At 37.8% G+C, this 27,019-nt stretch overlaps 2 protein-coding genes across 4 annotated transcripts in view; one reads left to right on the top strand and one right to left on the bottom strand.

The window, feature by feature from the left end:
• Positions 1–7,442, top strand: part of mto1 (mitochondrial tRNA translation optimization 1) — a 43,184-nt gene extending 35,742 nt beyond the window's left edge. Inside the window, exons 10-14 of the mRNA XM_079595198.1 lie at positions 1,944–2,148; positions 2,857–3,028; positions 3,202–3,311; positions 3,992–4,149; positions 7,267–7,442. Of these exons, the coding sequence (XP_079451324.1) occupies positions 1,944–2,148; positions 2,857–3,028; positions 3,202–3,311; positions 3,992–4,149; positions 7,267–7,380 (759 nt within the window). The 3' untranslated portion in view covers positions 7,381–7,442. The remainder of the gene's footprint in view (positions 1–1,943; positions 2,149–2,856; positions 3,029–3,201; positions 3,312–3,991; positions 4,150–7,266) is intronic.
• Positions 7,443–7,448: 6 nt separating this feature from the next.
• LOC306989450 (tectonic-3-like) lies at positions 7,449–26,626 on the bottom strand. Of its 3 annotated transcripts, XM_079595204.1 has the most exons (16): positions 26,433–26,622; positions 26,054–26,221; positions 25,617–25,877; positions 20,620–20,734; positions 20,438–20,538; positions 17,717–17,829; positions 16,671–16,779; positions 16,470–16,582; positions 11,185–11,223; positions 11,013–11,087; positions 10,816–10,935; positions 9,884–9,991; positions 8,535–8,638; positions 8,255–8,402; positions 7,933–8,067; positions 7,449–7,761 (listed from the first exon to the last, which is right to left on the bottom strand). In XM_079595204.1, exons 4-16 carry the CDS (start codon positions 20,676–20,678, stop codon positions 7,609–7,611), a joined length of 1,377 nt encoding a protein of 458 aa, XP_079451330.1. In that variant the 5' UTR covers positions 20,679–20,734; positions 25,617–25,877; positions 26,054–26,221; positions 26,433–26,622; the 3' UTR covers positions 7,449–7,608. The 3 variants fall into 3 exon arrangements, with proteins under 3 accessions (XP_079451330.1, XP_079451328.1, XP_079451329.1); XM_079595202.1 differs by having other exon boundaries at positions 26,054–26,625; XM_079595203.1 differs by lacking the exons at positions 20,438–20,538; positions 20,620–20,734 and having other exon boundaries at positions 26,054–26,626.
• Between the last annotated feature and the right edge of the window lie 393 nt (positions 26,627–27,019).

Raw genomic sequence — 27,019 nt, 5'->3', positions numbered from 1 at the left:
TTAATCACAGCCAGCTTAAAGGATTTTGGTACGTATCCTAGAGACAAAGATGAATTAATGATATTAAGAAGAGGATCTATGACCTCTGGAAGCATCTCTTTCAGCAGCTTAGTCGGTATAGGGTCTAACATACAAGTTGTTGATTTAGATGATTTAACGAGTTTGCAAAATTCTTCCTCTCCTATAGCAATAAATTAATAAAAAAAATTCCTCAGAGAGACTACAATGCACTCCCTGATGCGATACTGTAGTAGACGGTTGCATAGTTATAAGATTGATAATATCAGGGACAAAATTATAAGTGAAGAAGTTCATAAGGTCATTACTGCTGTGTTGCTTGGAAACTTCTGGGTTTGAAGCTTTTTCGTTAGTTTGGCCACTGTTTCAAAAAAATACCTAGGATTATGTTTATTTTCTTCTAATAGGGTTGAAAAATAAGCAGATCTAGCAGCTTTTAAAGCCTCTCTGTGTGCAATCGAGCTCTCCTTCCATGAAATCCGAAACACCTCTAGTTTTGTTTTCTTCCAGCTGCGCTCCATTTTTCTGGCTGCTCTCTTAAGGGCCTGAGTGTGCTCGTTGTGCCACGGTGTTGGACTATGTTCTTTAATCTTCTTTAAGCGCAACGGAGCAACTGTGTCTAAAGTGCTGGAAAAGAGATAGTTAAAAGTTTCTGTTGCAATATCAAGTTCTTCTAAGCTATCCGGGATGCTGAGATGATGAAACTGATTAGGAAGATTATTGATAAAGCAATCTTTAGTGGCAGAAGTGAAAGGTCTAACATATTTATAACACGGAGTCGGCTTTGCAGCCTTGGCTAAATGTAATTTACATGAGACTAGATAATGATCTGAGATGTCATCGCTCTGCTGCAGTATTTCAACGGCATCAACATCTATTCCATGTGGTATTAGTTAGTATGATTACCACAATGAGTAGGTCCTGACACGTGTTGTCTAACTCCAATTGAGTTTACAATGTCTTTAAATGCCATTCCCAATGCATCTTTTTCATTATCTATGTGTATAGTAAAATCACCAACAATTAGTACTTTATCTGCAGCCAATATTAATGATAGAAAGTCAGCAAATTCTTTGATAAAGTCTGTATGGTGCCCTGGTGGCCTGTATACAGTAGCCAGCACAAATCTCAAAAGTACGGTGTACATTTTAGGACATACTCAGACCTCAGCCATATGAAGACAAGGCATCATGCCTCAGACTAAAAGGGTTCAGTCATTGGACAAAACGGCATCATCTTTCATCAGACGACGGCTCGATTATCAGGATTTTTGTGCAGATTAACATCTTGGAAGGGAAAGCTGGTTTTGTCTTAATGGATCGCGTTTAAGTCACTATTTTATATTAATTCCGTTGTTCTTTCTCCCTTTCCCCCCGTGATTTTGTCTATATCGTGAATATAAGACGACCCCCCATTTTTCAGCCTATTTTTAGGACAAAAACCTCGTCTTATATACGGTATTATTTCCGATGCCTTTTTAAAAGAGTACAATTTTACAAGTTTAGACAAACTTCCTCTCCTATATCAGAGATCTATATCAGAATGAATGGAGCTGTTTCTCTGGGTTCTATAGTGTACTGTATATTGCGATACTATAGCAGAATATTGAGCTGATGTGGGAACAGTTTGATCGCAAGGTCTGTAACAGTTGTCCTACAAACCAATAACACCTTTGGGAAGAAAGCATGATGTGAAAATCAAGCTGAGTATCTGAAACATAGAAAAAAAGGACTGCATGAATGTTTGAGCATTTATTTAAAATTGAAATGGTCGTTTGCAACATTACAAATGTCTTCACAATTAATTTGCAAGTGGGTTTTTTTGTGTGCATATGTTTAAAAAGGGTACAGCACATTGGTCAACTAACTGTTGTTTTTAATTTTACTTTATAAATAAAATAAAAACTTTTTCTGTTCTCTGTTAAGGGTTTGTGGGCTGGGGTCAATGCAGGTCGGACATCTCTCTCTAAGCCCCCGGTGTCCCTCTCACGCACTCAGAGCTACATCGGAGTTCTAATTGATGATCTGATTGGTCGTGGAGTGACAGAGCCATACCGTATGTTCACAAGCAGGGCTGAGTTCAGAACCGCCCTCAGACCAGACAATGCTGACCTACGACTCACTCTCAGAGGTACCGTAAGATTTGAAAGATCATCGTGTAAAAAGGGAATATCTTGCATTCCAGGAGTACTGATATAACAGTCCATCACAACTGGAGCTTTTCACTGTTTGTATCACTCTGCTTGTCTGTGTTTGTTCCAGTCAGACTGTCTGAGCATTTGTGGTGGGGATTTTACAGTGACTCTTCCTTCAGGTTAAATCCTCATAAAAATATGTTATGAGGGAATTGTTTAAATCATTCACTCAACGGATTTGTTCAGGAATTAAATGCCACAGTGGTTGCATTGGTTCAGCTGTCTTCTTAGTTTGGAACTATTTTCATTGACAGAGCAAAGTAACTAGTAATACTGTATATAAAATATAAGTCAACCGATGTTGATATCTTGTTTGTTGAACTGCTTTTTACAAGTAATCACACAATCTTGCTGACTTTTCATGAGAAGCCCAGGCCGCTAATGCTAGTTTTAAATTTTTAAATTAGTAGTGAGACTAGGACACATCCTCATACATCACTATGTCATACCCTGTATCTGTGGCATATAGTTCCACACACAAGAGGGGTTAATGACTCTCAAACGTCTGTTAATAAATATATGGCCAATAAACTGGTTTGTTACTATTGTAAGGCCAAACTAATAACCAATACACTGGTCTGTCATGATATATGGCTGGTATTTCAGTTTGTTTCCATATATATGACACTGTTTATTATTTACAGGTTTTGAGGAATTTGGCTGCGTGTCTGAGCAGCGCTATAATGAAGCTCTTCGGGTTCAAGTGAGTTTGAATGATGCTTTATCTGCCTTGAAGTCCATACATCTCTCTGCCTCTCGCTGGAAGTACAAACTGGGAGATGTTAACATCAGCGAGACTAAGAGTTCCATTCTCAAGTAAGACCTAAGTCTTTTATCAACTTAGTTTAAAATATTACATACACAAGTTTATTATAGTGTCCACATGCAAATTATTGATTTGTCAGTTTAATCTCATCATTGATATCTTCCCCAGTGTCTAAAATGATAATAAATAACTATAGACCTGAAAGTGCCAGTTTCTGTTTCAGTGGAGTGGACATGCTGCAGTACAAAGAGGTTTCTTTCCAGATGCTAGCATCTGCCTTCCCAGAACTCTCTGGCCTGTATCTAGAATTTTCAGAGAGACTGAAAGCCGAAGGTAATATAACATTCCAAAACATTATTGTTGCGTTTTGTTACCATACTCCATAGAACCAGAATTTTGTAACTAATGGCAGGTACAGTCATGCTCAAAAGTTTACATGCCCCTTGCAGAATCTGCAAAATGTTAATTATGTTATCAAAATAAGAGGGATCATACAAAATACATGTTATTTCTTTTTTTTTTTTACATAAAAAAATCCTCTAGGTCCCGCAAATTCTTTGGTTTTCCAGCAGCTTTTGCATATTTTAACCCTTTCCAGCCGTGACTATCTTTTCACACTGAGGACAACTGAGGCACTCATATGCAACTATTACAAAAGGTTCAAACATTCAAAGATGCTCCAGATGAAAACACGACACATCAAGAAAACTTTTTGCATTTAAAGATCAGGGTAAATTGTACTTATTTTGTTGTCTGGGAAACATGCAAGTATCTTCTGAAGGAACAAAATAAGTAAAAACTTACACGTCTTCATCCTGTTCAAAAGTGTTCAGAATAGTACTAAATTAAAAATAACATGTATTTTGTCTAATCCTTATTTTGTTAAAATAATTAACATTTTACAGATTTTGCAAGGTGTGTGTAAACTTTTGATCACAACTGTATGTGTGAACTGAAATGGCACCTGCAGAACTTCATTAATGTGCAACGGTTACTTCGGTCTGTTCCTGTAGCTATTTATGGTCCACACTGTGAGAAGCAGAGGAAAGAGATAGAGAGAATACAAGCGGAGGAGAGTCTATATTTGCCAGAGGACATTGACTATCTGACTCTACCCGTGTCCCTCTCTCAGGAGGTCAGAGAGATTCTGGATAGCATACGACCGAGCACAGTAAGGACCCACACTATAAAGGTGAAGCGTGCAATTTCTGTGACACTAGTGGCACAAGATTTGACCAGACCCCAAGTATTTAACGGACACGAATCATACTTCAAATCATGTGTTTTCATGATAATGTGTCCCGGGATCTGTGATTTGTGATTTTGGATCAATCCCGGGACATGTTTGCAGTCATACAGAAGGCACTCTAGCAATTCTATGGCAATTTTCTGTGATCAACGCTCGGTGTGAAAGGGGCTTAAAGGGGTGGTATAATGCCCTTTTCACAAGATGTAACATACATCTCTGATGTCCCCAGAGCGTGTGTGAAGTTTTAGCTCAAAATACACCACAGATATTTTTATATAGCATGTTAAATTTGTCACTTTTTGAGGGTTAGCAAAAACGCACAGTTTTGTGTCTGGCCCTTTAAATGCAAATGAGCTGCTGCTCCCGACACAGAGGGTGGGGTTTCAAGAGCTGGTGTTTGTTAGCAGACACACACTGAAAGCATTTACCTCACGCAGGTAACACACTAAAAGAACAGAAACTGTTCTGCCTTTTATGTTTAAACGGAGTCAGACAAAGATGGAGAGACTCAAGAAGAAGTGACAACATGTAGATTGCAACAGGACGTCTCTGAATCGTTAGTTGATGAATTTGTTGCTGATGTGGAGTTAACTATCTTCGATTAGCATATTCTGCCATGATAATCTATAAATCGCTCGTATAGGAACTGTTGTGAGATGCACACAGTGACTTTCTATTGCATGTGAAAAGATGGATGCTACAGTTTGAGCTGACTCACAAATGTGCTCACTTCCTCTTCTCAACATGGACTGCGTGTTCCCGGGGGCGGGGTTTATGTAAATTTTAGGGTTGGTGATGTCACTTACCCGTGATGAATGTCGTGTAGTCCATACCAGCCGTTTGTTGTAGTTTTTAAAACTAAAACAAGTTTGTTGTCGTTTTCTTTAAAAGCAAATATCTCCCTTTGCTTTGAACTTTGTAACTTTGCAGATGTTGTTTATGCTCAAACAGCAACATTACACACAAACTAAAGTTAGAAAAGTGAAATTATACTCAACCACCCCTTTAAGTGATCTGACAGCCCTAGAAATGGCAGAGCAGCACACTGACTGAGATACACTCTCGGGCCGGACACATCTGACCACCACTCTAGTACTTTGGTGATTTAGATTAGTTTAGTTTTACATGGGCAAGCTGCACAAAATGTAAAAATCCAGTCATTATTGTCAATTTGTTGCCACAAGAAGTGACACAGAAATGATTCGCTTCACCTTACATTCTTTGTATCTTTAATGCAAGTTATGTCGTGCTGGTTAATTCTGTATTTCACTGTATTATTACATAGTTGGAGATTCTTGGGATGAATGCGGTTTGATACTGACATTTTCAGCATTTGTATTTATGAACCAACTACTGAACAAGGAAACCAGAATTCTTTGTAAAGATTCACTGGCTTCGACAGGAGTCTAAGCAGAATACTAGTGTACCGCTTATAGTGTAGTATAACCTGTCTAGTACCCTAGGTTCTATTATTATTTTTAAAAAGTAATATTTGAAATGGTATGCAACTAAACCATTTCAAACAGAAGTATTCTATATCGTTGTCACAAGAGCCTCATGGCATTGGTTTATTCACTATTTAAAACTTTATCTAGTTTAAAGCGTTCACATTTATTCAATATTTGATTTGTTTTTGTATTAAAAAAAAAAAATCACATTTGCAGTCTAACAAATCGAGCCAAGAACAGATGTTAAAAATGCATTGTGGGATACAGCATCTGTAGTGAGCTTTGTTGTATTCAGCACATTTTTTAGCAGCTACTTGTTATCAATGACTGATGTTTCCAACAAATGAATAGTCCAACTGTACAACAAACAAACTAATAGAAATGATTTATTGTATTAAGTGTTATGTGTGTGGTATTCACAGAAAGCCCTTATTTTAGGCCTGCTTCAACCTGCTATTAAGATTTGTCTGGGTTGATCTGATCACAAGTGGGCAGGTGAGACTGAGCACCATTTCAGTATCAAATGCTTCTCAAAACTGAACTAGAAAATGTGTATTTGCTGCTTAACTGCATCACTGAGGCAGACACAGTTGTGCACCATTCTTTCAGATAAACGTCCAGAAATTTGATCTAAGCACAAACATGAGTGTTCAGTTGTTGTAGTGGAATACCTGGGTAACTTGGGTAACATGTGCTTCACATGATCTGGGTCAGTGCATGGTGATTTTCAGACTGGAGAGGTTCTGTGAGGGCTTGTGCATAAATGTGTGCACTTTTCGGCTGCGTTTACACTTGGCATTAACATGCGATCACCATGATCCGATCAAGCAGATCAGATCATTAGCCAATCAGAACACCGTGCGTTTACATTTGTTCATATTAAGTAGCCTCTCTATCTGGATAACAGATCGGATTTCTGTTTCCTGCATAATATTTAAATTAGGTCTGTAGCACGACACCAATAAGAGTAAAGATTATACTAATTAAGCAATGTCCCAATTGCTTTCACTCACTCACTTTACTTTCCTGTGCAATCTCCATCCTTAAATCAAATTACGTTTTTTGAATGAAGGAATATTTCAAGAGTTGATCATACAAAAATAACCATGGTTAAGTCACATCATCGATCATTTATTTTCTGACAGCCACGTGGGGAGACTGGGCGGGGATTTCTATGACGCCCACCTGTGAATGCAGACACGATGGCTGGATTGCGTTTACATTACACTGAGATCCGATCACAATGCGTCCTCGACTACCTCCGAAACTGGACACGCTGATCGGATAACATTCCGATCAGAAGCGCGTTTACACTTGTCTTTTCAATGTGTATGTAGACAACATCCAGATACAGGTCGCATGTTAATGCCAAGTGTAAACGCAGCATTCGTTTAAAGCTGCATAATACCTTTTTGTGTGTGGCTACCTTTGTATGTGGTTTCAGTGATAATCCAAAACATTTTTTGGATACCTGCATTAAGCGTATCCAAGCTGACCGCTTGTGATCAGACTGTCCGATCTTAAAATCAGGTGTAAACAATCTCTTAAAATCTTAATATTAAATAGTAACTCATTGTGTTTTGATTTTCAGTTGGGAGCTGCTGCCCGTCTGTCAGGAATCACCCCAGCAGCCATAGTTCATCTGTTTAACTATGTGCACAGAAACAAACACAGGAATCGTAGTAAGACTGTTGGAGTCTCTTAAGAATGATCAAAATGGTGTATTATGCAAAATAATTCAACAGTGAAAGTCAATAAAAGTGAGAGAAAAACAACAACTAAAACATCTTTATTTAAAATGAGGAACTATTTACAACTGTGGTATCTTTCAAGCTTTACGAGTGTTGATTGACACAAACAGCATCAAACCAAATCCCCTTTTTGAATCCCCTCTGAGAAACTCTTTCATCATTTGCTGGTACCAAAGTTTGATTTACTCTTGATCAAACTCTCCAACCCCTCTGGAAAAAAAATCAAATGGAAACTTCCATTCAGGTTGACGCTCCCCCCCAGGGGCTTCTGGGTAAACTGTGGCATCAGAGAACATCACCTCAGTGGTCAATGAGACAGAAGACCGGAGGGGGCACTAGAGGCAAGAAGAAGACCCTAATTCATGTGAACTGCTCAATCAAAACATGTTACATAGATATTTGTACAAATGAAATGTTTATATGCAGGAAAAACAAAGTAGTTCTTGAAAAAGTACACATGAAAAACATGTCAGTATTTCAGGGCTCAACAGTAACATTATGCTTACCTTTAATCTCTGACAGCCAAAGATGAATTTGGCCCCCAAAATGTGGTTCTGTGGCAGGGCCCTGAGGCCCCTCTGAGCCCAGAGCACCTGTAATGATAGAGACACGGGCAGGAGACAACCCGTCTCACATGCTTCCTGAAACATTTACAAATAAGCTTGTTAACATATTTGGGATATTCTATATTTTAGGGCTGTCAAGCGATTCATTTTTTAAAATCAAATTATAACTTAATTACACTGTGTCGATTAATTAATTAATCTAATTAAACTGCACATCATTGACAAAGTGTCAACCAATATGCAACAGAGTATTGTAACTCACTGAAGCTGGTGTGGAGCAGTCTTGTGAAATGACTCGACTCTGGTCTGTCTGAGAGCCTGCAGTCATACTGATCATATCAGGCACTGTAACCCCTGCTAAAATACCCAAAAGCTCAGCCCGCAACACGCCACAGTCACTGGACAAAGATCTAAGACAAATAAAAAAGACGACAGGAATCAAAATAGAACCTTTTATGTTGTTGGTTTGGTCATATATGTTAACATCATGTCTTCAAGCTTTAAGTGGTAAAAAGTTATGACGTAGTAAATTGGTGTAATACCTGAAGCTGCAGCCAGTCACAGTGTTTTGTTTGAAAAGAACAGGGGTCCGATTACCGAGATCAGCAGAACACCCTCCATCCTCAGACAACCCCAAAACTTTCAACTTCAGCAAATGTCAAAGAATTTACATTAAATCCTCTCCTAAAGCCAAGTACTGTGCAGGTGGTGTAAATATCTGCTCTGACAATATATCTCTTAACAAAATTATGCAAAGAAACATGGCATTTGAAATTTGGACACAATTTGGTTTGCATTAGTTAGAATAGATTAAAGGGTTAGTTCACCCCAACAATTTTTTTTTTTACTAATTTACTTACTCAGATGTTGTTTTCCTGCTTTATGCAATTGTTTCTTTCTTTCCTTTGTTCTTTTTTTCTTACCCCACAAGGAAATTGTTTAAAAGCTTTTAGCTTACTGCTGGTTGCTAATCACTGCCATTATATGGACGAGCAGAAGCAGGCATTAGAACAACACCAGGGTGAGTAAATGATGGCTTCATTTTAATTTTTTGGTTAACTATTCCTTTAAAGGTTGGAATATACAATTCTAATTTGCAGTCTGGACAAGTCAATAAAAGTCAGAGCCGGTCTGCAAATTTTGGGCAGTCAGATTTGACCATTTTCTGAATAAGAAAATCGTGTAGCTAGACTGTTTGATGGACATTATATCAGCAGATGCTCTGACATCATTTCTCTATCATTCATTCTCCAACAAACTGTAGGCACACCATGCCAATGAATGTGTGCTATACAAAAATAATCACACTCAGTCTATTTGATTTAACCTCAAAAAAAGATGAATAATGGCGCTTTTCCATTACCAGTACCAGCTCGACTCGCCTCGTCTTGGCTCGGCTCGCTTTTCGCTCCGTTTTCCATTGCAGATAGTACCTCCACAATAGGACCTGGTCATCATAGCGACGCGACACACACCCGCTACCCACACACTCACAGGACAATGGAGGAAATCGAGTGTATGCTGTTTTACATAAGATAGTAATGGGTATATCACGCAATCTCTGGCAAAACTATTTAAAAATGCCGGGGTTATTCAGGATACTCCGTCTGGCGCGTGCAATGATGGCGCAGTGAATAGTGACGATTCTCTCTGACCAATCAGCAGTCTGCCGTGTGTCACGTCACGTTTTAGTATCGCCTCAGCTCGCTTAGAACCTCGCTGAAGGTGATACGAAAAAAAGTACCTGGAAGCAGGTACCGGTACAACTTTTACACAGTGGAAAACCAAACAAAGGCGAGTCGAGGCGAGGCGAGCTGGTACTGTGCAGTGGAAAAGCGCCATTAGTGTACTCTGATACAATAACAGTTTCACAGTAAAGTGGAAAGGATACAGGTTGTGATTTTTCACCAAACCACCCAACTAGTAGTGATTCAGGTTTCAGCCCCTCTGGAGGTGATGGAGGTATGGGTGTGGCCATGGGGTGGGTGAGTGTGGCTAACTGGTATTCAAACAAAAGGTGTTAAAAATGTTGCTGATTGTTAAAGGATAAATTTTTTTCCTCATAATTGATCAAAATGTCATCTCTATCCTCTGGGTGAAACGACAGACTTCTCTCTGGTGACGCATGCTGAACTTCTCCAGGAAACACTTTCTTACAATCAACTAGATGCTTGCATTCTGACTTTCCTTCCACAATCGAATCAACAGCTAATGGACAGAACCAAGTACCCGTACAATTATCATTATAAAAAAAAAAAAAAAAAAAATGTATCTGTTCGGATACACGTCACAATATAAAAGCATTTTTCTTATTTTGTTAAAAGGTATTATCTTTCTTTCCATTTAGTAACCCTTCAGAATCTAAAGAACATATTTATTTCACTGAAGACAAGATAATACACATTTAAAATGATCATTGTTCAAAAACTCTTAATGTTTGTTTCCTTCTTGAGCATAGTGTTTTCACCTTTTGTAATAGTTGTTGCGAGTCTCTCAATTGCCCTTACAGTGAAAAGATGGACCTCAAAATCACAGTCCCTGTTGGAAATGGTTCAAATATGCAGCAAAAACAAAGAATGTGTAGGACCTGGATGATTTTTCTGAAGAACAGTTTAACTGCTCAGGACAAACAAGGGACTCGTGAACAACTATTATAAAACATAAAAGCAGTCATGGATCATCCAGGAAATGACACTGTAATAAGAATCAAGCATTTGTACATTTTTGAATGGGGTAATTTTACAAAATAAAAACATGTAGTTTTTATCAGCCCTATTTTATTTTTATTATTAACATTTTCAAATTCTGCAAGATGAAAGTTACCTGGAATATAATCGCATGCTTTTGCTGTAGTTGTGTATCTATACTTGTGTTCAGCAGTTCTGTGTTCAGTGTAGCTTTTGCAATCTCTCCTTTGCTTGTGTACTCGATCACATACTCCACCTATGAGAACAACAAAAGACTTCACTCATGTACATTCTGAGAAAAATATGTGCATCCCAACCTCTGTCTGCACTGACCTTTGATACCACATTCAGACATGAGCCGTTTTGCTCAAGCGGTTCAGGCCAGTCACCCAGGGTAGAAATTGGGATCTAAGACAATACAAACAAAATGTCTGGAAAGATTCTGGGGTCAAAAATGTTTTAAGTATTTTACTACAGATAATTAAAATAATTTGATGCAACTCACAACAAACTCTGGACTATTCTCCACCTGGGCACTGGGAACCTAAAAGACAAAAGCTAAATAATTAATATACATACAATAGACGTCCAGGGATGTCTATTTTCAAGGAATATTCATAATCAACCATTCAAACTATTATTAATGAATTATAAATCTAAAATTACTAAAAGGAATCAATTAATTGTTAGTTAATACTGCAAAACGCATGTAGAGAAGACCAAATATCATGTAAAAAAGTAGTCTACTTTAAACTATATTTAAAATACAGCCAAGAAATGCAAATATTGGTATATTTCCAGTCCACAGTATTTTAATACATTTCAGTTGTTTATATGAATTGTACTTACTATTAATTTATTATGTTAATAATAATAATAATGTGTATATATAAAAAACAGATACAGCTCTTTCTTCACAAACTAACTTTGAATCCAGAGCATGATATATAGCGGTGTGATTTCAGATTGGAATGACAGAGAAACTGATGGATGAACTGAGTCCTTGTTGTACTTAAAACTCCTTAAGTGTCACCGGCCCACCGGTGGGCCCAAATTCATTACATATTTAAAGTAGTAATATCCTATACTAAACCTAAACTAATATTGACAAACTATATATCATTTGAAAGCTTACAATCTCTAGTTTTCATATTTGGTGATTTTCAAAATATATTACAGAGGAGCTGTAATTTATCAATTTGCAAAAATAATATTTTCATACTCCTAAGGTCTTCAGTCCTTTATTTTGAAATAGTGATGAACATGAAAAATCATGAAAAAAATGGTAGAAACCTCAGTTTGTTTTCATGCCAAGAGTTCAAAAGATAGCATTTGTTCAATTATTTTAGAAAAAAAGGTCTGAAAATGTTTTAGAAATAAAGAAAAACCATATATGGAAATACAGGCGCCCTTTGGGCAGTAATGTCAACTAGTGAAAAAGTGTGGTACTGCGCCCAAACTAAATCTCACTGAAAGCTAATTTTTTGAAATATCAACCTAAAATTTAAAACACAACTTGTTCAGATTTTTGGCTTTGATTTTTGTGCAGTTTTAGAGTCACCAGGGTTTTGAAAAAATATATTTTATATAAAATATGAATAATTAATTTTTTATTTTTTTTATTTTCATAAACTCAAACTTATATAACTTTTTTTCTGTTACTTTCTTAATTTATTTCACTTCTACAAAAATCTGCAAATTTTCTTCTTTAAAACAAGACCAATCTTACATCCATATTCCAAAGCATTCTTGAGTTACAAACATTTAAGTTCGGAAAGTGCATTTTCATGTATATTCAAAAAAAGGGGGGTGACACTTAAAGGGTTAAATATAGTGGCACAAAAAGTGTGTATGCACTATATGCGGCGCATAGGGGTGCCAAAGAGATGGTAAAAAAATAAATAAGAATATATCTTTTTTTTGTATTCTCTATCTATATGTAGCTGCTGTTGTGCATTTCTGCATTTCCTCAATGTGCTGGTCATATAATTAGAATATCATGAAAAAAATTGATTTAATTCAGTAATTCCATTCAAAAAGTGAAACTTGTATATTATAATCATTCATTACACACAGACTGATATATTTCAAATGTTTATTTCTTTTAATTTTTATGATTATAACTGTCAACTAATGAAAATCCCAAATTCAGTATCTCAGAAAATTAGAATATTACTTAGAACCAATACAAAAAAAGGATTTTTAGAAATGCTGGCCAACTGAAAAGTATGAACATGAAAAGTATGAGCATGTACAGCACTCAATAATTAGTTGGGGTTCCTTTTGCCTGAATTACTGCAGCAATGCGGCGTGGCATGGAGTCGGTCAGTCTGTGGCACTGCTCAGGTGTTATGAGAACCCAGGTTGCTCTGATAGTGGCCTTCAGCTCTTCTGCATTGTTGGGTCTGGCGTATCACATCTTCCTCTTCACAATACCCCTTAGATTTTCTATAGGGTTAAGGTCAGGCGAGTTTGCTGGCCAATTAAGAACAGAGATACCATGGTCCTTAAACCAGGTACTGGTATCTTTGGCACTGTGTGCAGGTGCAAAGTCCTGTTGGGAAATGAAATCTGCATCTCCATAAAGTTGGTCAGCAGCAGGAAGCATGAAGTGCTCTAAAACTTCCTGGTAGACGGCTGCGTTGACCTTGGACCTCAGAAAACACAGTGGACCAACACCAGCAGATGACATTAGGCGGCGAGCTACATAGGCCTACCGTGCACATATGAATCTGAATGTTAACATTGAAAATTTTGGGTTGCACTACCTGTTTTAGGCCTGTGAATAGGGAAACCCTAAAAAACGATTTTAAGCGATTTTAACACATCGAGGTTGTCCTAGTCAATCAGAACAGCTTTTAGGTGACCCATTACACACTCAAACTTAACATATGATGACTTAGGTCAAATATCTACCATGCTGCTTATTGGTAGGTGTCTAAAATTAACATAGGTAAGGCTTTATGTTGATATAATGAGCCCATTTCATGCATAGGCCACAACCTAGATTCGCCTATCATGCACCCCAACCCCTTCCCCTGACAAAATCATGCTTTTCTGAAAGGTCTGGATGTGTACAATCTGAATCTGAATGTTAACATTGACATTTTTGGGATACACTACCTGTTTTAGCCCTGTGAATAGGGAAACCCTATAAAACGATTTTAACACGTGGAGATTGGCCTAGTCCATCAGAACAGCTTTTAGGTGAAATTATGGGCACGAAACTCGTGCAATTATGGGCAAACGCAGATTCTGATGCAAGATTAGCCAGAATGAAAGAAATACGTGACAAGAGATTAGCTGAACCACTGGAATCTGCTCACATAATGACTGTAACCTGTGAACTTATACCAGACACCATTACAGAAGGTGATGGATATCACAGAGAATGCTACCAAAGATTCACCATGAATCTCAAAAGACTCGATCAGAAGCCTGAACTATTAGCAGCAAGTTCAAGGCATTTGGTGCTGTATCTCGAGTAATTGACAAGGAAATCATCGGCAGCAACAAAATGATGAAATTGACTGATCTGACCAAACTGGTCGAGCAGCATGGTAGATATTTGACCTAAGTCATCATATGTTAAGTTTGAGTGTGTAATGGGTCACCTAAAAGCTGTTCTGATTGACTAGGACAATCTCGATGTGTTAAAATCGCTTAAAATCGTTTTTTAGGGTTTCCCTATTCACAGGCCTAAAATGCAACCCAAAATTTTCAATGTTAACATTCAGATTCATATTCTACACATCCAGACCTTTCAAAAAAGTATGGTTTTGTTGGGAGGGGAGGGGGGGGGGGGGTGCACGGTAGGCCTATGTAGCTCGCCGCCTACATGGCACCCCAAACCATCACTGACTGTGGAAATTTTACACTGGACTTTAAGCAACGTGGATTCTGTGCCTCTCCTCTCTTCCTCCAGACTCTGGGACCTTGATTTCCAAATGAGATGCAACATTTGCTCTCATCAGAAAAGAGGACTGTGCTTTATTAAATCCAGAGTCAACGCAGCTGTCTACCAGGACATTTTCAGAGCACTTCATGCTTCCTTCATTTTCCAGCAGGATTTGTTCCTGCCCACACTGCCAAAAGAACCAAAACCTGGTTCAATGACCATGGTATTACTGTGTAATTACTGTGTGATTCATGTAATATTCAAATTTTCTGGGATTTTGATTTCGTGGGTTTCATAAGCTGTAAGCCATAATCATCAAAATTATAACAAATAAAGGCTTGGAATATCTCACTTTGCATGTAATGAGTCTATATAATATATTAGTTTCACCTGTTAAGTTGAATTCTTGAAATAAAGCAACTTTTTGATGATATTCTAATTATATGACCAGCACCTGCATAACATTGTAGAGGACTAACAGGCTAGAGTAGGTGCTCTCATAAGATTCCATCATAGAATTTTGACATAGAAGGGGGGTGGGGGGTAATATCGCAATCGGGCGGGTACGAGTAGTGAGTTGGCGTCGAAAAAGATGGATAAAGCAAAAAAGCTGTCGGGGGGACTAAAAATAGAAAAGAAAGAGGGAAAATTAGATGGCATGGAAATTGATGCGACAGCAGCTAAATAAGTGAGTGGTGAAATGCAACTGGTAGGATTTAAAGTGTGACGGTCCAGGCATGTAGGCTACTAGCTATCGGGACTACCGGGAGATTCCCAATGGGCCGACGTGCTTTTTGGGCCGATTCATCTCATACTTTTTTTCTTTTTTTTGTCTTAACGGCCCATAAGACTCGTACATGGGGCAAAATTGTTGATGCATACCCCTCTGACAATGGGTAGTTGCACCGAGTTTGTAGTGAACACTTCACTCACAGAGAAAAGCTCCAACACTGATAACATTGAGCTTACATTATTATTCTAAGCAAATGAATGGTCCATGTTTGTGACATGGCAATGAAATAACATTCAGTGCTCAAGCTGTAGTGCACACTCCAGCTGATGACTGTATAGGCAGTGTTTTTGCCATTTGCTTGCATTAATACATAGATTGATTAATCGACAGTAGAAAAGATCAATTCATTCAGTCATTAAGAAAAGTGATTAATAACTGAATCAATTATATCTGGGTAAATAATATACAGTGTGTCTAGTGTGCATGCATGTTTACATATGAGTCTACCTTCTAAAGCAGCATCCTGACATAGAGCCTCATAATTGACTGAATTAGAACATTGAAATGCAGAAACTCTAAGCATGAAAATGCATCGCAAATATAAATATTGGGTAAATAGTCCATTCTTAATTATACATTAGTTTTTGGTACTAAATGGAATATAAATTTCTCAACTTGTTTGCCACCTTGGATGCATTTTTTACTGAGTTGCATTATGCGATTGCCCTTATCTGCAAAAAATACATCCGGTACTGCCATGATGAGGTATTTTAGAAGGCAGCATAATTAAAGGTACATTATGTAACTTTTTACTTACTAATTGTATATAATGAGCAAGTAAACCATGAATCTATCTTCCATGTTTTCGTCTTATCCTGAATCACTACGGTACACCTATGTGTTTATATTCTGACAATTTTAGACAGAGCGGGACGCCAGCGGCTGCGGTGTAGCCCAGTACCTGCGTGACTCGTCATATACATTAATAGAGAGAAGTAGCTCCGGCTACAATGTTCTTCCGCAAGATACATGTATGTAATTTTGTTTATTTACCGCTAGAGTGCCAAAAGTTACATAGTGTACCTGTTTGGAAAAGCCTTTCCATTGGGATGCTGACCTAAACATCTATCTAGGTTTTAGAACAGAGCTTTAGTCTCACCCTGAGTAGTCTGAAGCCAGTGTAGTAAGTGAGAGCATTTAAACTCCTGTCATCCGCACAAGATTGTGCTGTCACAGCACGAGAGCAAGATAGAGAACTTGAACGCAAGAACCCTGGAAAAGAAACCATAAATCAGTATACAACTATTCATATTATTTAGAGCAAAAACCAGGTCAAATGTTTACACATTTTTGCCCATACTTGCGGGATTGTGGTTGATGCAGGCAGATGACGCCGGCCCTGGTGATGGCTGTCCAAGTGTGCTCACTATGGATGTACGGTCATAATAGGTCAGAATGATGTCATCAGCCTGTGACAAAGTCCAGCAGTGCCACTGTTAAATACTTTTAATTTGCATTGCCAATGTAACGTAACAGTAGTGCAATACATGTATATATTATTTATTACTATTATTTTTTTTTAAATTTTGTTGTGCTTTTGCCATTTTATTAGGTTTATATATACAGTATATATATATATATAGGTTTATAATGAGGATTCTGTAAAGGATGATAGGGAAAAATCTGTTTTGTAAAATTTAATACAATTCAGTGCAGTGACAAGCCTAATAACTCTTTGGTGATGTGCCAGTGAGGGCTCTAGACTAACATTTAGAAACAGTGGCACCGGTTGTCGACAAACTCTACAGATGGTTGTACAAGCACCTGATTTGGTAGCACTGGGGTAGACGGGTATTAATAATGTTACACCTTTTATCTCTTGGGAATTTAATAGTAACTTGAGTTGACAGTAGCACTTGCTTGAGCTGGGAATCTGGGATGCAAATATTTAAAAAAAAATTGTAACACATTAACATCTGTAAAAAATTGAACAACCTCATTTTATAGGGTAAAATTGTAATATTCTGACTGAGTTAGAACTCTACTCTTGTTCAAATTGGTCTTCCATAGTATCATACACTCGTAGATCCATCAAAGTTATGAAGAAAAAAAAAAAGTTATTCCAGTAACATTAAATAAATGTTTGTTCAAAGTTATCTGGTCTTTGATAATGTTCTCAAAACATTAGCACAAAAAAGAAGCTACTTTAGAGTTAAAATGCTTTGTGAATTACTCTTAGGTGAAAAATAGGAGACACACCCCTCATTGCTTCCAAAGGTCTCCAGTAGTAGCAACTTTTAGCCTAAGATTTTTTTGTGAATACAGCCCCTGATTATGACATGGTGTTTAAATACAAGCTACAAAATGCTAATTAAAAACTATATGCAACATGTAATCACAGTTTACCTTGTAAAACTTGTTTTGTGGACCGTTGAAGGCCGTAAGCTCTCTCAGTAAGAATGGATAGATGGACTTGGGCAGAAAACGAGCAGAGGAAGTCTGAGCAGCTGGCTGTTTTTCTAAGCACAGAGAGAGGAAAATAAAGAATAAGCAAAGCTTATTAAAAAGCACACCAATTAAAAAGGTTCAAACATTCACTGATGCTCTAGAAGGAAACGCAATGCATTAAGAGCCGGGGGCTGAATTTGAAGGTCAATTGTATTTAATTTGTCTTCCGGGAAATATACAAGTATTTTCTGTTGCTTACGAAGGACAGTACCAAATTCATTATATATATTTTTATTTAAACAAAAATAAGAAAAATTTGGACATCCTCATCCTGTTCAAAAGTTTTATATTATATACATATATATACATTATATACATAGCCGTAATCTCTCATCACTACATGACTTCAAAACCCACATTAAAACATATATTTTTGTCACTTGTTCCCCGACCCCTGACTCTATGTTCTGATTCTATATGTACCTCTTTCTACTATGTTATCCTTCAAAGTTTATATGTCATGTTTCTATGTCATGTTTTTTTGTAATTTATTGTAAAGCGACCTTGAGTCTTCTGAAAGGCGCTATATAAAATAAACATATTATTATTATATTGAATTTGATCCTTTCACTGTCTTAGTACATTAGGGCACACCAAGCTTTTTTCACATGAAACGTTTTAGAATGTCCCTGTTTTTAGTGATTCAAATACTTCTGCAGGTGCTGGATCACAAGAGGCCAAATCTTGCAGTTTGTTAACATCTATTTTTCTTCTTTTGAGAGGTGATCTAAGTATTTGTCTCTTGAAACAGATGAAAAATTGACAGGCCAGTAATGCAGTTTTGCCTTTCAGGTCTCCACTCCAGTCATCCGAATGAAAACTGATGTGGACATGTTAGTATATTACAAGATGTTCATTTTGGCACTCCAGTAAAATCATGTCAGATTTATTTATATAGCACTTTATACAATAGATTGCTGTAAGGCAAACAACTTTACCGTTTGAAAAATGAAAATAGTGTGTAAGTGTTGCTTTCAATTAGAATTACAACTCTGTGTAACCAAGTTTGAAGATGTTTACCAGTGTTTTCTGGAAAGTTCACTTTGGCAAGCTGTTTCAACCTCGAAACGAACTTCTCTTTGGCCTGATTTTGTTTGAAATTACGTTACATCAGTTCATTCTTCAATTTTGCTTCAAGTATATCAGGGCCTTAAAGGTCCCATGAAATTTAAATCCTTAAAAAAAATCCTTAATTTTTAACATTAATATGAGTTCCCCTAGCCTGTGTATGGTCCCCAAGTTTCTAGAAATTTAAATCGGTGTAAATCGAGCTTTTGCTATCTTTCTCTGCCTTTGAGAAAGTGGAAGCTCAATCGGGCTGATCTTGAATCTCCTCCTTATGAAGTCATACGGAGGAAATGTTACCTCCCCTTTCTCTGCTTTGCCCGCCCAGAGAATATTTCCAGTCTATGAGAAAATGAGCTAGGAAGTAGGAACGCGTGCGCGCGATTTTAGTTTGTCCACGGGAGATATCATGGCTTTTGAGCGAGCGAAGCATAATAATTGCTCAATAATTGGATGTACAAATGAACACTGAATCCTTTTTTTAGTTCCTTCATCCAAGCCCCAGAAGAACCAGTGGATTCATTTCATTTTCTCTGGAAATGCGCCGACACAACTCCCCAAAGTTTTGCATGTCTGCGACATACATTTCACCGACGACTGTTTCCTCAACTTGGGTCAATACAGAGCTGGCCTCGACGAACGTCTGAAAATAAATCGATCGAGCTAACGTTACCAAGCAACACTTTCTGATGTGTAATTGTTCAAGTTCAGACAGGTAATCTTTCTCTCAAAATCGTTCAATACTGCTGTTTATGCCTCAGTAAGTCAAGCCAGTGACTAAAATATCAACTTCACATTGTTTCTATTAGTAGGATGAAAATAATCGTATGTAAATTGTGAATAAATTATATACAGAAAGTGATCAAAGAACAATCTTTCCACACAGCGCAATCGAGTTTATCTGGACACTTGCCAAACTCGTTATGAAATCAATGACGCACGTTACACTGCACATGATCGCTCTTACTGTATTTACATCATCGTGTTTGCATTGGTGAAAGCAGAGAGAGTGCAGAAACTGCGTTGCAATGATAAGATCTTCATTCTCGCGATCAACAACACACTGTCATCTGCTCAATGCTCATCACGGCAACATTTTATGTGATGGAAATAGATCTAAATACTTTAAAAACTTCTGACGATTTGTTAATCTCGATAGCTGTAATAGTAAAAACGTATAATAACTGTAGTAAAAGTATTCCAGAGAGTTTCACATGTAATAAGTAGCTATTTCATATGCAAGCATGTCAGCCAATCACAGCAGTGGCCGGTTACACTGAAGTCTCACACAGACACGCCCCTTCAAACAGAGCGTTCAAATCAGAGGCTAAAATTGGGCTAGGAAAAATGCCTTTTGTTTCTAAATTGTGACTATTTTTTATCTAAAAAACATACTAACATTATAAGGGCAACCCATGAAACATTATAAAATAATATAATAACCCCATGTCATGGGACCTTTAAGAGAATTTTACAAGAGTAAATCTTGTAAGAGTAAATCAGTAGGACTGGAGTTCAGTGAGGTGAAAATACAGTAATGCATGGTTTATTTACCCTCTTCTCTCTGAACACAAAAGAGGTTTCCAGTGAGAGTAACCAGTGCTGGATCAATTTGTGTTCTCAACATCAGCCAGCTCTCAAGACAGACGGCAGACCTTTATGTGACAAAGACATCTGCGGTTTAAAGCACATTCAAAGGTTACTGGACACATATAATGACAGACAGTAGCCGTTACCCTGCATCCTGGCCACAGTTGTTAAACACAGAGCTGAGGTTCAGGAGACCACAGTCCATGACATCACAACAGCATCCAATGTCACAGAAGTCAGGTGTGACATCACACAGGCAGCCTGCAAGAGCGAGACAACACACACTGAACTTACCAGTGTGATGAGGGTGGAATAGTTCAATGGTTAAACCTATATACTTTTAAAGATACTTATGTACTTTTAAACTTGTAACATTTTGAAAGTGTATTTAAAAGTAGGGGGAGACCAGGTATGGTTGTAAACATTTTTGCTTCAGCATCTGTAACTCACTGAATTTGAGCAAGAGTGCACAACCTTTTACACAAATTAAAACCTCTGCAATAATATTACAGCCCGCCCTGATAAGTTGATGTCAAATACAGGGGTAAGTTGAATGATGTATACTGTTGCAATGTTTAGTTTAGTAACCTTTTTATTGTCCTCCTTAGGGGCAATTTGTTCTGCAGCATGGAAGTTTACCACCACATACAAGACACAGACAAATATGCAACATCAATAATACATTAAAATAAACCTTTTCCCATTTAAATTTAGCTAATTTACAGCACATGGTATAAATGAAAATTTAAATCTGTTTGACTTAGCTAAAGGGACACTGTAACAAAGATCCTGAAGCAAGAGTCTGAAATGAATCATGAAAGGGGTGAGAAGTGTCAGATATAATGCGTTTTGCTTTCTTAATCACCTGCATATTAAATAAATCTGACAACCCAGGCAATTTCACACCCATTAAATCAGATGATTATCGATAATAGTGAATGACACTACTGCCTGATTACTTGTGTTTATGCCAAAACCCAATCTAAGCTTGTGGACCAACAAACTCGGTTGAATCGTATTAAATGGAGAAGAAACATCTCAAAACAAGCAGCGATTGCGGGCCCAAGCCGGTGGCACCGCCACCCTGGTGCCTTTAGTTCCACTAAAGGCACCGGGTGGCGGTGCCACCGGCTTGGGCCCTCCATCGCTGCTTGCAGCTTTAATTATATATATATATATATATATATATATATATATATATATATATATATATATATATATATATATAAAAAATATATATATATATATATATTATGTAAATTATTTTTTCCCCCTATTTTTAACATATATATTATTATATATATAATAATAATAATATATATTATTAACATTTTTGGATGCTAAACTATTCTTTTTATAGGCTTTGTACTTTGTACACTTTGTACACTCACGTTCCAATATAGAAAAATGATCCTCTTCAAATGCGCAAAAATGTGCTTGGAAACATCACAGTGGAGCGGTGCTTACTATGAACGGCACAAACTGTACAACTGACTATTTAAACAGAGCAGTGTAATTTTTATATGTAAGGTTGACTATTTTATTATTATATTTTATTAAGGCTATAATGAACATTCTGCGATGTCAAGATGGCAATGCTGGAATGCTGTGTGTTTGTGTGTGTGTGTGTGTGTGTGTGTGTGTGTGTGTGTGTGTGTGTGTGTGTGTGTGAGGCTCGATCGAACAATGGAGACATAAAAACATACTCCGTCATTTTGTTCATACAGAACACAACATTGTGCTTTTGTTAAACTATAAACTCTTGTCAAACTGTAACCTACAACTGTCACCCAACCAAAATCACACACACACACACCCCCCCTCCCCTCCCCTCCCCTTCCCTCCCCTCCCCTCCCCTCCCCACACAGACAGACACACACACAGAGAGAATGGCAGAGAGACAGAGAGAGAGAAAATACACATTCAAACCACAATATCTGACTTCCTGTTGGTCGGAGCTAATGACTGTAAATTAGAAAGTTGTCCGGATCGAAGAGAAGAATATACGTACCGAGTTTGGTTACTGTAGGTAAAACTATAACTAAGTTATAACACACTTTATGCATCCTTTTTTAATCATACATTTGTTTCCTCGCCACGGCCGAAGCGTTCGAGATATCAAAAATCCCCTGGCAATTTATCATCCTCCATGTCTTGTCTTCATGCTGACCGAGTTTCGTGGTCATCGGATGAATTCTCTAGGAGAAGTGTTTCAAATGCGAGAGCTAGCGTTCTCCAATCAACCCGTAATAGCCGACTTCCTGTTGGGCTGGCGTAAAACTTGACCCAGGGAAAGTTGTTCGGCCCGATTAAATCTATATGTGTACCGAGTTTCATATTAATTCATGCAAGCGTGTTTGATATACGGACAAGTGTTCGAATCCCATTCCAGGGGGCGCTGTCGAGCCCCCCTGCCACGCCCGGGTCCCAGCTTCAGCCTGGCCCTAATGGGTTCTGACCTGTGTGCAAAATTTCAAGAGTTTTCGAGCATGTTAAGGCCCTCAAAAGTGCCAGAGATTTTGCACACAGCAGAGAAAGGGTTAAACTAAACTAGCCCCCCTCCTCACACACACACACACACACACACACACAGAGACGCAGAGGGGCAGAGGGAAAATGCTCCAAACAGTACACATTCAAACCAAAATATCTGACTTCCTGTTGGTCGGAGCTAATGACTGTAAATTAAAAAGTTGTCCGGATCGAAGAGAAGAATATACGTACCGAGTTTGGTTACTGTAGGTAAAACTAATACCCCATTTTTGACTAAAGGTGGCGCTACTGAGCCCCTTACCACGCCCGTTTCTGAAACTTCGCACATGTCTATTACACAATAAATGTCAAATGCATGTTGAGTTTCATGCAATTTGAAGCATGTTAAGAGCCTCAAATGCATCCAAAAAGAATATAAAAGTTTAAAGCGTTGCCATGGCGACAGTATTAAAGATATCAATAATCCTTTCACAGGTCTACATCTGTCGTGTGTTTACATTATACAGATGAAGTTTGAAGCAAATCGGGTAAAAATAAGAGGGTGATTTCAAAGCATTTCGAAAGTGACACACTTCCTGCTGCCAGTTGGTGGCGCTATAACTTTGACTCACAATAGTCACATCCATGTGATCGGCCTCTTACAACAAACACACTGCTGAAGTTTCATCAAGATCAATTAATGTATGAGGATGTTATAACACACTTCCTGTTTTCAATATTCGCCATAAATTTGTTTCCTCACCACGGCCAAACCGTTCGAGATATCAAAAATCCCCTCGCAACTTTTCATCCTCCATGTCTTGACTTCATGCACACCGAGTTTCGTGGTGATTGTTTGAATCGTCTAGGAGGAGTATTTTAAATTCCATTGCATGTGTTTTTTAAACTACGCCAAATAGCCGACTTCCTGTTGGGCTGGGGTAAAAAGTCAGAGCATGAAGGATATATGAACCGATGAGATCTATAAGTGTACCGAGTTTCATATTATTTCATGCAAGCGTGTTTGATTTATGGACCAAGTTTTCGAACCCCGTTCCAGGGGGCGCTGTCGAGCCCCCCTGCCATGCCCGGGTACCAGCTTCAGTCCGGCTCTAATGGCCGCGGGTTCTGACCAGTGTGCAAAGTTTCAAGAGTTTTTGAGCACGTTAAGGCCCCCAAAAGTGGCAAAAACCTTGAAAAAAAATTTATTATAAAGAAGAAGAAGAAGAAGAAGAAGAAGAAGAAGAAGAAGAAGAAGAAGAATAACAAAAAACCCTTAGAAGAACAATAGGGCTCTGCGCCCTTTCAGGGCTTGGGCCCTAATAAAAGCCTAGCATGATTACTACTTCCCTTCAGACGTTTATTTATTTTATTTATTTATGTTGTTAACCCTGGCGTGCAGGCTTGGTGGAAGCAGAAACTGCATAGGGCACATTTTGCTCGCACTTATCTGCATGTGCATATGTTCAGCCATGACAACCATTCATATAGGATGGGAGGAAGTGAGTAAAAACTTATCATATGACTTTTAACTTATCCCTGATTGGTGTAATTGGTGGTGTTACAACTCTCCCCATGTTACAACCATACTCGGTCTCCCGCTATTATTACATGAATTCGAGAATGTTTTAGCATTTGTTGTGTCTCTCTTTTGCATTAATGACAACAGCACTGTAGCTACATAATGAACAAAACCTGATGATCATATTGTTCTCCAGCATGATTTAAAATATTCCAAAAAGCATCTTGAGGTTCAGAGGAAGCAAGAACATCTGACCAACTGAACACAGTGATCAATGTCACTCTTTTGACCTAGAAAGTGCAGAACTTTTCCCAAAAATCATAAAACTTTGTATATTTCTAGGTTAATTCGATTTTGAATGACAATGTTCAATAAGGACATTTGGATCTCTCTCTCTCATTATTAATTATAGGTTAATTAATTTTGAATGCCAATTTTCAATAAGGATATTTGGGTATCTATTTCTCTCTCTCTCTGTATATATATATATATATACCACCCAGTGCATTTAATTGTAACTGCGAGTTAGTGCTTGGCATTTATCATAAATTCATTATCATTTTCGAATAATAATTACAGATTGAATATTCGCACCGACACTCCGATGTAATGGTTAAAACTTGAAGTGGCGATGAGGTCTTAAAATGTATCGAAGGGGTCTTAAAAAAGGTCTTAAAAGTTATTAAATTGAACTCCATGATTCATATATATATATATATATATATATATATATATATATATATATATATATAATTGGTCAAAATGCCATAAATGTTTGACCGCAATATTTGTGATTAGCACTCTTCGAGCCAAACACATTTATAGGAAATGGTGCCAAAGCATTGAATAAAAATCTAACTTACCTATAAACTGACTGCTAGAATGAATGTCTGTACTGCAATGTAATCTTTAATTGATTGAATTTCTTTCACAAATACACAAATTTCATAGTTATTCCAATTCTTAACTTGAGAATATTATGATATTATGGTGCGTTTTTGCGGATCATTGATATTATGACATGAATATTGAAAATATTAATATAACAAACTCATTATTATGAAAATAATGTTACATTGCAAAAAATGGTTCTAAATAGGGTTAATTTAAGCACAACAGCTTTATGAGATTCAGCTTCTTTCGACTCACCCAACGGGCTTGTGATGGGCTCTATGGTGGCATCAGTAGGCAGAACTGCTCGATCATCTGCAAATGTCGGTGTAGCAGATGAGTCGGTTGAGTTTGCTGGATACGAAGAGTTCGTTTCTGCCCTCAAATCATTACTCGATGCTGTTGTTGATCGTGACTGGTTAGTAATTATTGGTGCGTTATCAGTAAAAGTGAAGGGGTATGGGCTCAGATCGGTGCTCAATGGAGTCAGATCAGTGATGCTCTGTGTAGAATCAGTCACTGTAGGAAAAGAAAATGCAAAGAGAATTAGAACGCGACATGAATGTCCGTCTGATCATGGCATGTTGGTCCTTAACAACTAAAACTTTTATTTATGCTGAAGCGGCCGAATTTATTTTGATTTGTGGGATGAAATATGATGTAGGCATGTTATTGATATAAATTCATCCTCTTACCCGATGGACTTATGATGGGCTCTGTGGTGGCATCAGTGGGAAAAACAGCACTTCCATCTGTAAATGTGGCATTCAGTGCTGCGGCTGTAACGTTAACGTTAGAAGAAACCGAAGAGTTTGTTGAGTCGTTGTGCAGTGAGTGGTGTTGTGCAGTGTTCTGAAAAGTCGCTTGAGGAAAAACAATCGCAATCAAAACTAACGTTAATGGAAAACCACGAAAGAAAACACCCTTCGACATTTGTTGAAGATATCTGTTAATTCGGGATGACTTTAGATAGTAATCCACTTAGCATCAAAAAGGTGTCTTAAAAGTAGTTTGCACTCTGTCATTTTATTAGCATTAAATTGAATAATGTATAAATGACCAAGCTAACGTTACTTTACTCCAATCACTAACGTTAGACACATTAGCGTCCTTCAGCCCGTCGTTGTTAAGGAAGTGTAAATTCTGAGCACATCCGGTTCTTCTTCTTCTTTAATGACTATTCGCTCTTTATGAACATTGTCGCCACCTGCTGCATTAGTCAAAGCGTCCCTTTATATAGTCTTCAGTTTTTCTCAGTTTGGTGCATTTCTCGATGGATTATCTACAAAAGCACCCAACATGCTTAAAATCTTTATTTTATCTCATATGTCAATTCACCTTTGGCTAAGCCCCGCCCCCCTTAGTTACTGTTGCTACGTCCGTCAACTTCATCTGGGCTCTGGTTTGGTATCAACATGGCTTATGCTGTGACAGCTCTTCCTGCTGAAATTTTATCAAACTTTTATAAAGCAGCAAATAAACTGTCCCCAAAACATGAGACGCCTGTGTTAAAGTCAATGGAGCGCTGTGAAAAAGTGTCGGACCTCTGTGGGAGCTCGGTCTTGGCTGCGCTGTGATTGGTCAGTCTACATTCTAGGGTGTGGCTTAGCCAAAAGCAAATTAACTGTATCAGTGCCATCAGAATAGCACGTCCTTGTGTC

This window comes from Phoxinus phoxinus (assembly GCF_949152265.1).
Source record: "Phoxinus phoxinus genome assembly, chromosome: 21".
In the NCBI taxonomy this organism is placed as follows: domain Eukaryota; kingdom Metazoa; phylum Chordata; class Actinopteri; order Cypriniformes; family Leuciscidae; genus Phoxinus; species Phoxinus phoxinus.
Note: the sequence above shows the minus strand (reverse complement) of the source record. Positions and strands in the feature narration are given on the sequence as shown.